The sequence below is a fragment of the Oncorhynchus masou genome, chromosome 6, assembly GCF_036934945.1.
Source record: "Oncorhynchus masou masou isolate Uvic2021 chromosome 6, UVic_Omas_1.1, whole genome shotgun sequence".
Classification (NCBI taxonomy): Eukaryota; Metazoa; Chordata; class Actinopteri; order Salmoniformes; family Salmonidae; genus Oncorhynchus; species Oncorhynchus masou.
In genome coordinates, this window is record NC_088217.1 from 24843915 (window position 1) to 24861039 (window position 17125).

The window sequence follows — 17125 nt, forward strand, 5'->3', positions numbered from 1 at the left end:
TGGGGACTGATTCGGATGTCAAAATCGATTTGCATCATTTCTACATGCTTTCTATTTGGTTGTAGACGTTCAAGAGAGGCCTGGAGAGTTTTCTAACCCCCAACAAAAATGTTTTTTTACTTAAACCTCTGTAGTTTGCCCACTCATGGTTTAGATAGTAATTGATCTAATAATTGATTGGATTTATATAGTAAATATGTTTACTATCGTAAAGTAGATACACATTTCATATTGTATACATCAAAATGATTGTATCCCTCTGTCTCTCTCCCCCCTTTCTCTATCTCTCAGAACTAGACTCTGGTGCAGAGAGAGCTCATCACCTTCAGCAGATTGTTGTAACTCTTTCTCACCCTGTCATCATCGTCATGAGATATCTGTTTGCATTCCTCAACCAGTAAGTATATATAATTCAGTAAGTCTATACATCAAGCAGTAGGTCTATACAGTGGGGAGAACAAGTATTTATTTGATACACTGCTGATTTTGCAGGTTTTCCTACTTACAAAGCATGTAGAGGTCTGTCATTTTTAAAAGAAGGTACACTTCAACTGTGAGAGACAGAATCTAATACAAAAATCTAGAAAATCACATTGTATGATTTTTAAGTAATTAATTGCATTTTATTGCATAACATAAGTACTTGATACATCAGAAAAGCATAACTTAATTTTTGGTACTGAAACCTTTTGTTTGCAATTACAGAGATCTTACGTTTCCTGTAGTTCTTGACCAGGTATGAACACACTGCAGCAGGGATTTTGGCCCACTCCTCCATACAGACCTTCTCCAGATCCTTCAGGGTTCGGGGCTGTCGCTGGGCAATGCGGACTTTCAGCTCCCTCCAAAGATTTTCTATTGGGTTCAGGTCTGGAGACTGGCTAGGACACTCCAGGACCTTGAGATGCTTTTTACGGAGCCACTCCTTTGTTGCCCTGGCTGTGTGTTTCGGGTCGTTGTCATGTTGGAAGACCCAGCCACGACCCATCTTCAAGGGTCTTACTGAGGGAAGGAGGTTGTTGGCCAAGATCTTGCGATACATGGCCCCATCCATCCTCCCCTCAATACGGTGCAGTCGTCCTGTCCCCTTTGCAGAAAAGCATCCCCAAAGAATGATGTTTCCACCTCCATAATTCACGGTTGGGATGGTGTTCTTGGGGTTGTACTCATCCTTCTTCTTCCTCCAAACACGGCGAGTGGAGTTTAGACCAAAAAGCTCTATTTTTGTCTCTTCAGACCACATGACCTTATCCCATTCCTCTTCTGGATCATCCAGATGGTCATTGGCAAACTTCAGACGGGCCTGGACATGCGCTGGCTTGAGCAGGGGGACCTTGCGTGCATTGCAGGATTTTTACTAATGGTTTTCTTTGAGACTGTGGTCCCAGCTCTCTTCAGGTCATTGCCGTGTAGTTCTGGGCAAATCCCTCACCTTCCTCATGATCATTGATGCCCCACGAGGTGAGATCTTGCACGGAGCCCCAGACCGAGGGTGATTGACCGTCATCTTGAACTTCTTCCATTTTCTAATAATTGCGCCAACAGTTGTTGCCTTCTCACCAAGCTGCTTGCCTATTGTCCTGTAGCCCATCCCAGCCTTGTGCAGGTCTACAATTTTATCCCTGATGTCCTTACACAGCTCTCTGGTCTTGGCAATTGTGGAGAGGTTGGAGTCTGTTTGATTAAGTGTGTGGACAGGTGTCTTTTATACAGGTAACGAGTTCAAACAGGTGCAGTTAATACAGGTAATGAGTGGAGAACAGGAGGGCTTCTTAAAGAAAAACTAACAGGACTATGAGAGCCGGAATTCTTACTGGTTGGTAGGTGATCAAATACTTATGTCATGCAATAAAATGGAAATGATTTACTTAAAAATCATACAATGTGATTTTCTGGATTTTTGTTTTAGATTCTGTCTCTCACAGTTGAAGTGTACCTATGATAACAATTACAGACCTCTAAATGCTTTGTAAGCAGGAAAACCTGCAAAATCGGCAGTGTATCAAATACTTGTTCTCCCCACTGTACATCAAGCAGTACGTCTGTACATCAAGCAGTCAGTCGTAATAACAACATGTTATGTGTTGATGGTGAAACCCAATAATAAAGATAGTGTTCAGAGATGGCTCATCCAGGGATGAAGAGGAAGGTAGTTATCTTCATTAAATGAGGATAAATGAAGACAAAACATATTAAACATTTCCAGTCGTTGGTTCAACATTGTAAAAAGTATGTGTTTATGAACAAACCTAATATGTGTATAAATACTGTGTTATGGAAAGTCGTTTGAGTAAAACACATTTTTTACCGTTTTTTTATGGCTTTGGCACTATTTTCACAAGTATGAGGTAACATTTCACAACTCTTAGTACAAAACTCAAAACAGATAATCAAAAAGACTGTTTTTTTCTCAACTTTAATCACATTTTCAATTGTACAACTAACAAACTTTTTCAACAAACCTAATCAGTGTTCCATCTAGAAATACCTTTAATATAAAGATATATAGATAGATAGATAGATAGATAGATAGATAGATAGATAGATAGATAGATAGATAGAGATAGATAGATAGATACAGATAGATAGATTAGATAGATAGATAGATAGATAGATAGATAGATAGATAGAGTATTCGGCCCCCTTGAACTTTGCGACCTTTTGCCACATTTCAGGCTTCAAACATAAAGATATAAAACTGTATTTTTTGTGAAGAATCAACAACAAGTGGGACACAATCATGAAGTGGAACGACATTTATTGGATATTTCAAACTTTTTTAACAAATCAAAAACTGAAAAATTGGGCATGCAAAATGTCTTAACTTAATACTAACTTAATACTTTGTAGCGCCACCTTTTGCTGCGATTACAGCTGTAAGTCGCTTGGGGTATGTCTCTATCAGTTTTGCACATCGAGAGACTGACATTTTTTCCCATACCTCCTTGCAAAACAGCTCAAGCTCAGTGAGGTTGGATGGAGAGCATTTGTGAACAGCAGTTTTCAGTTCTTTCCACAGATTCTCGATTGGATTCAGGTCTGGACTTTGACTTAGCCATTCTAACACCTGGATATGTTTATTTTTGAACCATTCCATTGTAGATTTTGCTTTATGTTTTGGATCATTGTCTTGTTGGAAGACAAATCTCCGTCCCAGTCTCAGGTCTTTTGCAGACTCCATCAGGTTTTCTTCCAGAATGGTCCTGTATTTGGCTCCATCCATCTTCCCATCAATTTTAACCATCTTCCCTGTCCCTGCTGAAGAAAAGCAGGCCCAAACCATGATGCTGCCACCACCATGTTTGACAGTGGGGTTGTTGTGTTTAGGCTGATGAGCTGTGTTGCTTTTACGCCAAACATAACATTTTGCATTGTTGCCAAAAAGTTCAATTTTGATTTCATCTGACCAGAGCACCTTCTTCCACATGTTTGGTGTGTCTCCCAGGTGGCTTGTGGCAAACTTAAAATGACACTTTTTATGGATATCTTTAAGAAATGGCTTTCTTCTTGCCACTCTTCCGTAAAGGCCAGATTTGTGCAATATACGACTGATTGTTGTCCTATGGACAGAGTCTCCCACCTCAGCTGTAGATCTCTGCAGTTCATCCAGAGTGATCATGGGCCTCTTGGCTGCATCTCTGATCAGTCTTCTCTTTGTATGAGCTGAAAGTTTAGAGGGACTGCCAGGTCTTGGTAGATTTTCAGTGGTCTGATACTCCTATATATATATGACATTTGATAACCACACATAATGACTACTCGTTTTTACTAATTTTATATGGTGGTAACCACAATTGGTCATCATATAAAAGGGTGTGTGTGAACACCTGCAATTTCTTTCAACATGGAGTAGAATAGACAGCAAAGGAGAGGAAGAAATGAAAGAGCTCATAGACAGGGAGCCCATCAGAGAGTTGGTTATGGGCCCCATCAAAGATGTCAGAGAGGTGGGTATGGGCCCCATCAAAGATGTCAGAGAGGTGGGCATGGGCCCCATCAAAGATGTCAGAGAGGTGGGCATGGGCCCCATCAAAGATGTCAGAGAGGTGGGCATGGGCCCCATCAAAGATGTCAGAGAGGTGGGCATGGGCCCCATCAAAGATGTTAGAGAGGTGGGCATGGGACCCATCAAAGATGTCAGAGAGGTGGGCATGGGACCCATAAAAGAGGTGGTCATCAGAGTAAGGGATGCTATTGTGTCTAATGAAGTCCAGACCATCTTCGTTGACCATGTGATAACGGAAGCCTTACCATTTAAAATATGTATATATATATTACGTTTTTATTTAATCAGGTAGGCTAGTTGAAAACAAGTTCTCATTTACAACTGTGACCTGGCCAAGATAAAGCAAAGCAGCGCAAGACAAAAAACAACACAGAGTTACACATGGAATAAACAAACATACATTCAATAATGCAATAGAAAAAGTCTATATACAGTGTGTTCAAATGAGGTAGGATAACGGAGGTAAGGCAATAAATAGGCCATAGTGGCAAAATAATTACAATATAGCAATTAAACACGAGTGATAGATGTGCAGAAGATGAGTGTACAAGTAGAGATACTGGGGTGCAAAGGAGCAAAATAAATAAAAATCGATAAGAGTATGGGGATGAGGTAGTTGGATGGGCTAATTACAGGTGGGCTATGTACAGGTGCAGTGATCTATGAGCTGTTCTGACAGCTGGTGCTTAAAGCTGATAAGGGAGATATGAGTCTCCAGCTTCAGTGATTTTTGCAGTTCGTTCCAGTCATTGGCAGCAGAGAACTGGAAGGAAAGGCAGTCAAAGTAGGAGTTGGCTTTGGGGGTGACCAGTGAAATATACCTGCTGGAGCGCGTGCTACAGGTGGGTGCTGCTATGGTGACCAGTGAGCTGAGATAAGGCGGGGCTTTACCTAGCAGAGACTTATAGATAAACTGGATGTTTAATGTGAGTTTGGAAGGAGAGTTTACAGTCTAACCAGACACCTAGGTATTTGTAGTTATCCACATATTCTACGTCAGAACTGTCCAGAGTAGCCTCCCGGGTGGAGCAGTGGTTAAGGGCGCTGTACTGCAGCGCCAGCTGTGCCATCAGAGACCCTGGGTTCGCGCCCAGGCTCTGTCGTAACCGCCCGCTACCGGGAGGTCCGTGGGGTGACGCACAATTGGCCTAGCGTCGCCCGGGTTAGGGAGTGCTTGGTCGGTAGGGGTGTCCTTGTGTTAAGAAGCAGTGCGGTTTGGTTGTGTATCGGAGGATGCATGACTTTCAACCGTCGTCTCTCCCGAGCACGTACGGGAGTTGTAGCGATGAGACAAGATAGTAGCTACTACAACAATTGGAAACCACAAAATTGGGGAGAAAAGGGGGTAAAAAAAAAACTGTCCAGAGTAGTGATGCTGGGAGGGCAGGCAGGTGTGGGCAGCGATCGGTTGAAGAGCATTAATTTAGGTTTACTTGCATTTAAAAGCAGTTGGAGGAAACGGAAGGAGAGTTGTATGGCATTGAAGCTCATCTGGAGGTCAGTTAACACAGTGTCCAAAGAAGGGCCAGGTGTTTCCAGAATGGTGTCGTCTGCATTGGAGGTGTATCAGAGAGTCACCAGCAGCAAGAGCGACATCATTGATGTATACAGAGAAAAGAGTCGGCCCGAGGATTGAACCCTGTGGCACCCCCATAGAGACTGCCAGAGGTCCGGACAACAGGCCCTCCGATTTGACACACTGAACTCTATCTGAGAAGTAGTTGGTGAACCAGGCGAGGCAGTCATTTGAGAAACCAAGGCTGTTGAGTCTGCCGAGAGAGTCAAAAGCCTTGGCCAGGTTGATGAATACAGCTGCACAGTATTGTCTCTTATCGATGGCGGTTATGATATCGTTTAGGACCTTGAGCGTGGCAGAGATGCACCCATGACTAGCTCGGGAAACCAGATTGCATAGCGGAGAAGGTACGGTAGGATTCGAAATGGTCGGTGATCTGCTTGTTAACTTTTCTTTTGAAGACCTTATCAAGGCAGGGTAGGATAGATATAGGTTTGTAGCAGTTTGGGTCTAGAGTGTCTCTCCATTTGAAGAGGGGGATGACCGAAGCAGGATCTCAAACGATACGAAAGAGAGGTTGAACAGGCTAGTAATAGGGGTTGCAACAATTTCGGATAATTTTAGAAAGATGGGGTCCAGATTGTCTAGCCCGGCTGATTTGTTGGGGTCCAGATTTTGCAGTTCTTTCAGAAGTTCTTTCAGAACATCAACTATCTGAATTTGGGTGAAGGAGAAATGGGGGAGGCTTGGGCAAGTTGCTGTGGGGGTTCGGGGTGTTGACCAGGGTAGGGGTAGCCAGGTGGAAAGCATGGCCAGCCGTAGAAAACTGCTTATTGAAGTTCTCAATTGTCTCGGATTTATCAGTGGTGACAGTGTTTCCTAGCCTCAGTGCAGTGGACAGCTGGGAGGAAGTGCTCTTATTCTCTATGGACTTTACAGTGTCCCAAAACAGTGTTTGAAAAAGCAAGCCTTTGCTTTCCTAACTGCCTGTGTATATTGGTTCCTAACTTCCCTGAAAAGTTGCATTTTGCGGGGGCTATTCGATGCTAATGCAGTACGCCACAGGATGTTTTGGTGCTGGTCAAGGGCAGTCAGGTCTGGAGTGAACCAGGGGCTATATCTGTTCCTGGTTCTACATATTTTGAATGGGGCATGCTTATTTAAGATTGTGAGGAATGCACTTTTAAAGCTGAAGTGTTTTAGGGAGTGTTTGACAGTGATGAGGGGTGGTCGTTTGACCCCAGACCCATTACGGACAAAGGCAATGAGGCAGTGATCGCTGAGATCCTGGTTGAAGACAGCAGAGGTGTATTTGGAGGGCAGGTTGGTTAAGATGATATCTAAAAATATTTAACCTCCACACATTAACAAGAGGGTGTCCCTGTTTTTAAAATATTTTACGGATTTTTATGGGTTGTACCTGGTAGGTTCATTGATAATTTGTGAGATTGAGGGCATCAAGCTTTATATTTTTACAATATATGCAATAAAAGAAAATATCCATAAATCTCCATTTACATTGGATGGCAGCAGAAATGACCGTTAAAATATCTCCAGCAGGTCTGAGTTTAGGTCACCTAACTGCACGAGCTCTGGAGAAAGATGGGTTTCAATCAATTCACATATGGGTTCCAGGGCATAACTGGGGGCTGAAGGTGGTCAATAGCAAGCTGCAACTGTGAGAGACTTGTTTCTGGAAAGGTGCATTTTTAGAAGTACGAGCTCAAATTGTTTGGGCACAGACCTGGATAGTAAGACAGAGCTTTGCAGGCTATCTCTGCAGGAGATTGCAACTCCGCCCCCTTTGGCAGTTCTATCTTGTCGGAAAATGTTTCAGGGTGTTTGGTGATCTTCCTTATCCAGGATTCATACACAGCTAGGACATCCGGATTGGCAGAGTGTGCTAAGCTAGTGAATAAAACAAACTTACGGAGGAGGCTTTTAATGTTAACATGCATGAAACCAAGGCTTTTAAGGTTACAGAAGTCAACAAATGAAAGCGCCTGGGGAAAGGGAGTGGAGCTATCCACTGCATTGCCTGGATTAACCTCTACATCACCAGAGGAACAGAGGAGGGGTAGGATAAGAGTATGGCTAAAGGCTATAAGGATTCTGGGCACGGTAGAATAGGTTCAAGGCATAATGTACAGACAAAGTTATGGTAGGATGTGAATACAGTGGAGGTAAACCTATGCACTGAGTGACGTTGAGAGAGATATTGTCTCTCGAAACATAATTTAAACCAGGTGAGGTCACCGCATGTGTGGGAGGTGGAATTAAAGGGTTAACTAAAAGTTGTATTGAGCAGGGCTAGAGGCTCTACAGTGAAATAAGGCAATAATTACTCACCAAAACTGCAATGGACAAGGCATATTGACATTGGGGAGAGGCATGTGTAGCCGAGTAACCATAGGGGTCCAGTGAGTGGCTCGGGCCGGAGACACGGCAATTCAGGCAGCTAGCGGGCCGGGGATAGCAAGCTAGCAGTGGGGCCTTAGAGGGACGTCGCAACGGAAGAAAGTCTGTTGGAGCCCCATCGTGCTGTTACGTCTGCAGACCAGTCATCGTGGATCAGCAGGGCTTCGTGTGGTTAAAGGGGTCTAGGCCAATTGGCAAAAAAGGTATAGTGGCCAAAGAATTTGTCCGATGGGCCTCTTAAACTAACAGTCCGATATGCTCTAGACAGCTAGTGGGCTGCGGCTAGCAGGCCAGCAAATGGGCATTCAGGGGATGTCGCGACGGAGGAGCCAGTTGATAAACGACCTTGGTGAAATTACGTCGGTAGTCCAGTCGTGAAGGGTCGGCAGGGTCCAGGCCAATTGGCAAAATAAGTATTGTAGCCAAAGGAGTGGCTGATGGATCTCTTCGGCTAGCCGGGATATGGGCCTAGCAAGGCTAGCTCCAGGCTAATTGGTTCTTGCTTGGGACATAGACGTTAGCCAGGAGTGGCCACTCGGATAGCAGCTGCGATGATCCAGGTGAAAAGGTTCAGAGCTTGCGGTAGGAATCCGGAGATATGGAGCAGAAAAATAAGTCTGATTTGCTCATCGGTCAATGGATGACCATCTACGTGCCTTGACAACGTGGGGGAAACATCTCCATGGCTGCAGCTATCTCTGAAGATGATCTGGTAGGACGTAGGCCATTACTTGGATCCTACAACGCTGCACACCACAATGTCTTTCGCTATGAAATTGAGCAGACTGACATGTCAAGGTGAATGTCATTGCGTGGGACAATCATCGATTAGTGACCCTATACCTGTCCCCATACTCTCCTTTCCTCAACCCTATTGAGGGAAGGTGGACGATCGCCATCCCCATGAGCGTGCCACCCTCCTTCTGGCCTTGGATGAGGCATGTGACGACATCAATACAGACCAATGTCAGGCTTGGATTTGCCATGCCAAAGGGTTTTTCCCACGGTGCATGAACAATGAGGATATTCACTGTGATTTGGTGGAGAATTTATGTTGAAATGCTCAAGACAGGCTTGATGCAAATTAATAGGTACTTTTATTTTCATTAATTTTATTTGTTTCATTTAATTTCTTACATTTGATTACAGACACCTACAGTATGTTGCAATTAAATCTGAAAAATACAATGTTTTTTTGGACTAATGAATGACTGTAGAGGACGTCTGGATAGATGTTATTTTGTTGGGTAATACATGTAATTTAGATGTTAATACTTTACAAACACACTGTTCCCCGGGTGCCGAAGATGTGGATATCAATTAAGGCAGCCCTCCTCACCACACAGATTCCGAGTGGTTGTGTTAAATGTGGAAGACACATTTCAGTTGAATGAATTCAGTTGTACAACTGACTAGGTATCCACTTTCCCCTTTTATTTCTGTAGCTCTCAAAATCCATATATAGTAGACAAACCAGTTCAAAATCTATAGGTTTACCAAACGGTTAAGTGATTAACCGTTAAGCGCATTTGGATTAAGTGATGGTCAAATGTATTTAAACAAATGAGAAGAGAATCATATGAAACGTAATGTAAGCATTGCATTGTGAAAGGCAGTGACTTTATATGAAAGGTATTTCTAGATGAAACACTGATTTAGCTTTGGTGAAAAAGTTACTGTGTGGCTTTGTGTGTTGTACTTGAAAATGTGCATAAAGAAAAGAATCTGCCTTTTTGAGTTTTGAACTAAACGTTGTAAAATTATACCAAAGTGATAAAAGAAAACTGTAATTCCCCATTGTTTCTCTCCAGTCTATCCCAGTACAGTGATGAGAACATGATGGATCCCTATAACCTGGCTACCTGCTTCGGCCCGACTCTGATGCCCATACCTGATGGTCACGATCCTGTGGCCTGTCAGACACACGTTAATGAGGTCATCAAGACCATCATCATCCACAACGAGGTCATCTTCCCGAGCCACCGTGAGCTGGACGGACCGGTCTATGAGAAGTGCATGGCTGGAGGAGAGGAGTACTGGTTAGTGATGTTATAGTATACTGGGCCTTGGTTCTGCTTGGATGGGAGAGAAGATGGAGATTAACCAACGTATAGAAGGGGATTAAAGGACTGGACCCAGTTCTGTGTTTCAATTGACTTCACCATCTTGTTGGGCTAGTTTAGTCCAAAGCACTATACTATGTCCTTCTTTATCATCTGAATCTATCAATCAATGTATTTATCTATCTACAATATAGTATTGTCTCTCTCTCTACACCATTTAGTGACAGTCCCCAAAGTGGGCCAGGTGCCATTGATGAAGTGGACAACGGTACAGGACCTCACACCAGTGATGATGAACTGGAGCAGATCGAGGCCATCGCTAAGTTTGACTATGTGGGGCGTACTCCCAGAGAGCTGTCCTTTAAGAAGGGGGCATCACTGCTGCTGTACCTGAGAGCCTCTGATGACTGGTGGGAGGGACGACACAACGGACTGGACGGACTCATCCCACATCAGTACATTGTGGTGCAGGACATGTAAGTACAGTATGTGTAACTGCTCAAATGCTACATGCCTCTGTTTAGGATAAGCACTTCTATTGTAATCGTCAGTAGACGAGAGACAGACTGTGCACCCCTACCATGGGGCCTCCAGGTTATGTGAGTCCATGTCAATAACAGTGAATTGATATGTCAATAGTCAATAATCATGAACTGTGCCCAAAGTGCATTGGTCTGATACTGTGTCAATGCAGCAGTTGGCATACAGTAAACACCAAGCACTTCAAAGCAAATAAATCCCCAATTAATAATTAAACGAGATGTCCTCTCCTCAGTCTCTTGAACTAACATTTCCGCATGACAAGGATGGAACATTAAGGTCACTCTGTAACTGGTCATTTATCCTTCCGGAACCCTACCCGACAGTCACTCACCATCCATCACCGTGGAGATGACAGAATTAAACCCTAATTAGGAAAAGACACAGGATGCGTCCAAAATTGCATCCTATACCCTTCATAGTTCACTACTTTTGTTTAGAGCTAGTGCACAAGTCAAAAGTAGTGCACTATAAAGGGAATAGTGTGTAATTTGGGATGCAGACACACGTATCTCCAACTGATCCTGGTGACCAACATTTGGGATATGCTTAACACCTCGGGCAATCCTACAATCTAAGCTAGATGCCCTCTATCTGACAAATTATCATTGAACCTACCAGGTACAACCCTAAATCCGTAAACAAGGGCACCCTCATAGATATCATCCTAATCTACCTGCCCTTTAAATACACCTCTGCTTTCTTCAACTAGGATCTCAGTGATCACTGCCTCATTGCCTGCGTCTGTAATGGGTCCGCGGTTAAACGACCACCCCTCATCACTGTCAAACGCTCCCTAAAACACTTCAGCAAACAGGCCTTTCTAATCAACCTGGCCTGGATATCCTGGAAGGATATTGACCTCATTCCGTCAGTAGAGGATGCCTGGTTATTCTTTAAAAGTGCTTTCCTCACCATCTTAAAAAAGCATGCCCCATTCAAAACTTTAGAACTAAGAACCGATATAGCCCTTGGTTCCCTCCAGACCTGACTGCCCTTGACCAGCACAAAAACATCCTGTGGTGTACTGCATTAGCATCGAATAGCCCATACGATATGCAACTTTTCAAAGAGGTTAGGAACCAATATACACAGGCAGTTAGGAAAGGAAAGGCTAGCTTTTTCAAACAGAAATTTGCATCCTGTAGCACAAACTCCAAAAAGTTCTGGGACAATGTAAAGTCCATCGAGAATAAGAGCACCTACTCCCAGCTGTCCACTGCACTGAGGTTAGGAAACACTGTCACCACTGATAAATCTACGAATATCGAGAATTTCAATAAGCATTTTTCTACTGCTAGCCATGCTTTCCACCTGGCTACCCATACCCTGGTCAACAGCTCTGCACCCCCCACAGCAACTTGCCCAAGCCTCCCCATTTCTCCTTCACCCAAATCCAGAGAGCTGATGTTCTGAAAGAGCTGCAAAATCTGGACCCTTACAAATCAGCTGGGCTAGACAATCGGTGCCCTCTCTTTCTAAAATTACCTACCAAATTGTTGAAACACCTATTACTAGCCTGTTCAATCTCTCTTACGTATGGTCTGAGATCCCTAAAGATTAGAAGGCTGCCGTGGTCATCCCCCTCTTCAAAGGGGAGACACTCTAGACCCAAACTGTTACAGACCTATATCTATCCTACCCTGCCTTTATAGTCTTCGAAAGAAAAGTTAACAAACAGATCACCGACTATTTCGATTCCCACCGTACCTTCTCTGCTATGCAATCTGGTTTCCGAGCTGGTCATGGGTGCACCTCAGCCACACTCAAGGTCCTAAACGATATCATAACCGCCATCGATAAGAGACAATACTGTGCAGCTGTATTCATCGACCTGGCCAAGGCTTTCGACTATGTCAGTCACAGCATTCTTATTGGCAGACTCAACAGCCTTGGTTTCCCAAATGACTGCCTCGCCTGGTTCACCAACTACTTCTCAGACAGAGTTCAGTGTGTCAAATTGGAGGGCCTGTTTTCCGGACCACTGGCAGTCTCTATGGGGGAGTCACAGGGTTAATTTCTCAGGCTGACTCTTCTCTCTGTATACATCAGTGATGTCTCTCTTGCTGATGGTGATTCTCTGATCCAACACAGACGACACCATTCTGTATATTTCTGTCCCTTCTTTGGACACTGTGTTAACTAACCTCCAGACGAGCTTCAGTGCCATACAACACTCCTTTTGTGGCCTCCAACTGCTCTTAAATGCAAGTAAAACTAAATTGCATGCTCTTCAACCGATCACTGCACTCACCTGCCCACCCGTCTAGCATCACCACTCTGGACGGTTCTGACTTAAAAATATGTGGACAACTACAAATACTTAGCTGTTTGGTAAGACTGTAAACTCTCCTTCCAGACTCACATTAAGCATCTCCAATTTAAAATTAAATCTAGAATGTGTTTAATTGCTAAATTGTAATTATTTTGCCACGTTGGCCTATTTATTGCCTTACCTCCCTAATCTTACTACATTTGCACACACTGTATATATACTTGTCTATTGTGTTACTGACTGTATGTTTGTTTATCCCATGTGTTACTCTGTGTTTGTGTTGCACTGCTTTTCTCTATATTGGCCAGGTCCCAGTTGAGACCTTTTTCTCAAGTGGCCTACCTGGTTAAATAAAGGTGAAATAAATAATAAATCAGGGGCCCGGGGAAACTGGGGAATGTACCTGTACTTGTTAATAATAACTTGAAGAGGTCCAACATCTGGAGTTAGATTTTGTTTCCGAAGGATTGTTTGTTGACATAATAATTTCAGATCATCTCTGGTGTAAGGGTATCCAGATGATTTGCAGTGACTCGTTAATGAAATTGTATAATTGTTTATGCATTTTGCCAGCATACAAAAAACAAATGAATAAACCCCCCGTCTGCTCTCTGTCTCTCCGTTACCTCAGGGAAGATGCGTTCTCAGACAGTCTGAGTTGGAAGGCTGAGAGTGAGGCCAGTAGTGGACCCCACCAGGAGGACAGAGACCGAACCTCATCCAGGAACCGCGACCGCAGCTCCCCCTGCGAACACAGACAACATACCCCTGAACACCACTATGGAGATGCTCTTGGAAGGTGGCTACACATTGACTTTATGATGATTCATGCTCACAGTTCACAGAATCTGAAGTAATGCAGGTTAACAGGTTTTCTAGACACATGCAGGATGAGATGTTTTCCTCCATGAAGAGGCTACAAAATAATGGTTCATTTAGTGTAGTTGTATTGAATGAGCTATAATTTATTTTTGCACTCTGTCCTTGATGCTGTCTTGAGAGTCTGTCTGCTCTCTGTGTTGTGGCCATTCAGGGTGAGGGTTCGTTCAGACGGTGCTGTTATCCCTCACCACAGGAGCACCGCCGACACTCACAGCCCCACCCGAGGTATGGACACGCCCCCTAGGGTCATGCCCCGCCCCTGCAGCCCTCACAAGATGGCTGTCAGCAGGGGCCGCATGGACAGTCCAGAGAAACGCCATCTCAGCACGTTCAGCAGCACAGGAAGTATCAACCATCCAGATAGAAAGTGCTTCCATGATGGCCCCGCCCTCAGACCCTCCCCCGGCTCCACCCGCCACGGTAGCCTTGGCGACCAGAAATCACTGGCAGAGGTGAGAGTCTATGAAGTAAATGAATAACAATACGCACACCCTGCCTAATGATGGGGTGCTGACTGCAATAAAGACTTAATAATTATCAAAGCAATTGATTCAGTGGGTGAAGTCATTCAAGACCAAACTTCCCTTGTTATTCTTAATATAACTATTTCCTGCCAGTCCAGCCATGCTCAGAGTTGTGCAGTCGAAGCTAATGAGGATATTCTCCTGTCTGTTGTTCAGAGAGATGGCGAGACAGGCAGACAGTCAGAAAAGACCGACAGACAGAAGGAGAAATATTTCCAGCATAGTTTATGGATCCCAGCCAGTACTCAGAGGGACAAAGTCAGGCAGCAGTGGGAAGGACATCTGAGAGAGAGGCCCACATTGCCCTCTGTCTCTCATCTCCGAATTACTGTTCAGTCTGTTAGCTGCTGCTAGCTCCACATGTAAATATGGCTCCCTTTGTTTGCTTCATTAGAGAGAGAATATTGGAACCATTTCTGAAGTGTTCATTTGTCCATTTGTCCCTGCTTTCAAGAAGAAACAGTTTGGTTTTTATTGGGAAGACTTGGTTTGTCAGTATTTTGTTTGAGGATAAACAATAAGAGCAGATGTTTGAATGGGCCATTATTTTTTCTATTGGTGTGCGTGCGTGCGTGCGTGCGTGTGTGTGTGTGTGAATTGTCATCATCTACTACTATGGACAGCCAAGATAGAGTGTGTTGCAGGACGTCAGACACTGGATTAATATCAGTGGTGAAACTGTGTGTATTACAGGACATAGAGAAGACCATGAACACCGCCCTGCATGAGCTGTCTGAGCTTGAGCGGCAGAACGTGGCCAAGCATGCTCCCGACGTGGTCCTGGACACCTTGGAGCCCCTGAAGCAGCAGCACCTCTCCTCCTGTGGGTCCAGACCACCCTCTGAGACCCCTGGCAGCCCCCTCCACACCAACACCATGGCCATCAGAGACCCTGACGCCGCCCTGCGCCGTAGCAGCAGTTCCTCGTCCTCCGAGACCATGAGCACCTTCAAACCGGCTCTGACTGCACGGAGGCCCAGCGCCCCCCTCAGGCCGCCTCCGGTCAGACCGCTTCGGCCTGCTCCCATCCACCTGGGACATGGCCAGGGACAGGGGCAGCACAGGTCTAGTAGTTCCAGCTCCTCAGGCCTGGGAAGTCCAGCATCTATCACTCCCACAGACAGGGTGTTCCCCAAGGCTCCATCCCCGTCCCCCTCCACTTCCTCCTCGTCCTCAGACAAACAGGGTCACATGTAGCCTGGCTAAGCAGGCTGCTGCAGTCACAGAAAGAGCCCAGGAACTATAGAGACAACTGACTGAGCAGGCTGCAGCACACAGCCACAGGTCAGGATAGGCATACAGTGGTAAGACTGGAGTAAGCTGCAGCCATAGCCCTGTACAGGAGCTATAGTAGGAACTGACTGGACAGGGCACTGTCTGATCACAGCCACATCCCAAGAGATACAGTACAGAAGGAAGAGATTCTGCAGAGCACCGACTGATTGCTCATAATCAGCATCTTCTTCATTTCCTTCTGGCTGTGACAACGGACACATTGAGACCTTGTCTCTGTGGGAACAACATTGACCACTAACTAGTAGGAGGTTGGATTCAACATGTAGGATGAAGGCTGATTAATTGGTTTATTGACAGCCGGATGTCCACCAGAATTAACTGTCTGCTTGTCGGTTGAGATTCTGAATCACTCAGAAGAAACATGAACTGTCTATGATAATCATTATAAAGTATGTTTCTACTCCCTCCATGTGGCACAGAACTGCCACAGAACAAACCTGATCAAATGGATGCACTGGATAACGCTTTGTTTACTGTTATAGCCATCTGTGGTTGTAGCCTGCTAGTTTGTCTGAATAACAAACCATCTCAAACTGAAGTTTGGTGTTTTTGAGCTGGTAGTCTAAGACTAGCGCCTTCTTCGTCTGCAAATAGGAAGACTGAATAGAATCTGTCTTTCTCTCTCTCTCTCTCTCTCTCTCTTTCTGTTTCACTCTCTCTATATCTCTCACCCCCAGATTAGCCGTGGTACCTCAAGAAAAGAGCACACACCTTGTCATGACTCGACCCAGTCTACGAAAGATGCACTGATCTGGTCTGGTCATTTTCTATGAGCCTGTACTAGTTGATCCTGCATACTGTGTGTGTATGTGTATATATGCTATGAGCCTGTACTAGTTGATCCTACATACTATATATATATATATATTCATATTTATATTTATATATATATATTCATATTCATACAGTTACATGTTTGAAGACATAGGAGAATCAACCCCTAACAGGGTTAGTTGTGCTGTTACATGTGGACTGGATCTCTTACTTGGTGAACTAGATTGGATTCTCAATTCAGGCCCATTGTGTGTAACCACAGTTTTCTTATAGTCCTGCTTTGGAGTTATACAGTATGTAGATGGGCTTGCTTGCTTGGTGGTATGTGTTCCTGTATGTATTATATGAGGGATTATTATTCAGCAAAACACATGTTTAAAGTGTTATAGATATTTTGAATGGAAAATAATATGCATAACGTTGAAAACTACCTGTATGTATGAATAACATGGTATGCTAGAAACATGATATATATTATCATTAACCTTGCAAAGGCAGGAACAGAACAAGATAATAAATGTGGGGAATCATTATCCGAAATGCCCTTTTGGTACTCTTTTGTTGAAATTCTAACACACTGACACTTAGTGGTAAAATGTTGCATGTATATCTGTCTTAACAGTACAGCAGAATCCAATTGGTAAATGGTTTTGTAGCTCCTCTTAGTGGTAAAGATAGAAAAAACACTTAGTGTTTTACCACCATAGTAATTTGAGGCATTTGCATTGTCCCATGTCTCATTATCTGTAACAAGGTGGCGACTGTGTTACAAAAGATTTTAGTCCAGCGAAATCCCAGAACAACTAAAAACCTGACGTGTCAGTACTTCCA

At 44.1% G+C, this 17125-nt stretch overlaps 1 protein-coding gene across 7 annotated transcripts in view; it reads left to right on the plus strand.

Annotated features, from left to right (window-relative positions):
• LOC135541724 (SLIT-ROBO Rho GTPase-activating protein 3-like) overlaps positions 1-16832 on the plus strand; it is a 76516-nt gene extending 59684 nt beyond the window's left edge. For all 7 annotated transcript variants that reach the window (XM_064968043.1, XM_064968045.1, XM_064968047.1 and 4 more), the window contains 6 exons: positions 292-397; positions 9752-9979; positions 10225-10479; positions 13450-13617; positions 13852-14152; positions 14918-16832. In XM_064968043.1, coding sequence (XP_064824115.1) covers positions 292-397; positions 9752-9979; positions 10225-10479; positions 13450-13617; positions 13852-14152; positions 14918-15421 — 1562 coding nt within the window. In that variant the 3' untranslated portion in view covers positions 15422-16832. The remainder of the gene's footprint in view (positions 1-291; positions 398-9751; positions 9980-10224; positions 10480-13449; positions 13618-13851; positions 14153-14917) is intronic.
• Positions 16833-17125: the final 293 nt, after the last annotated feature.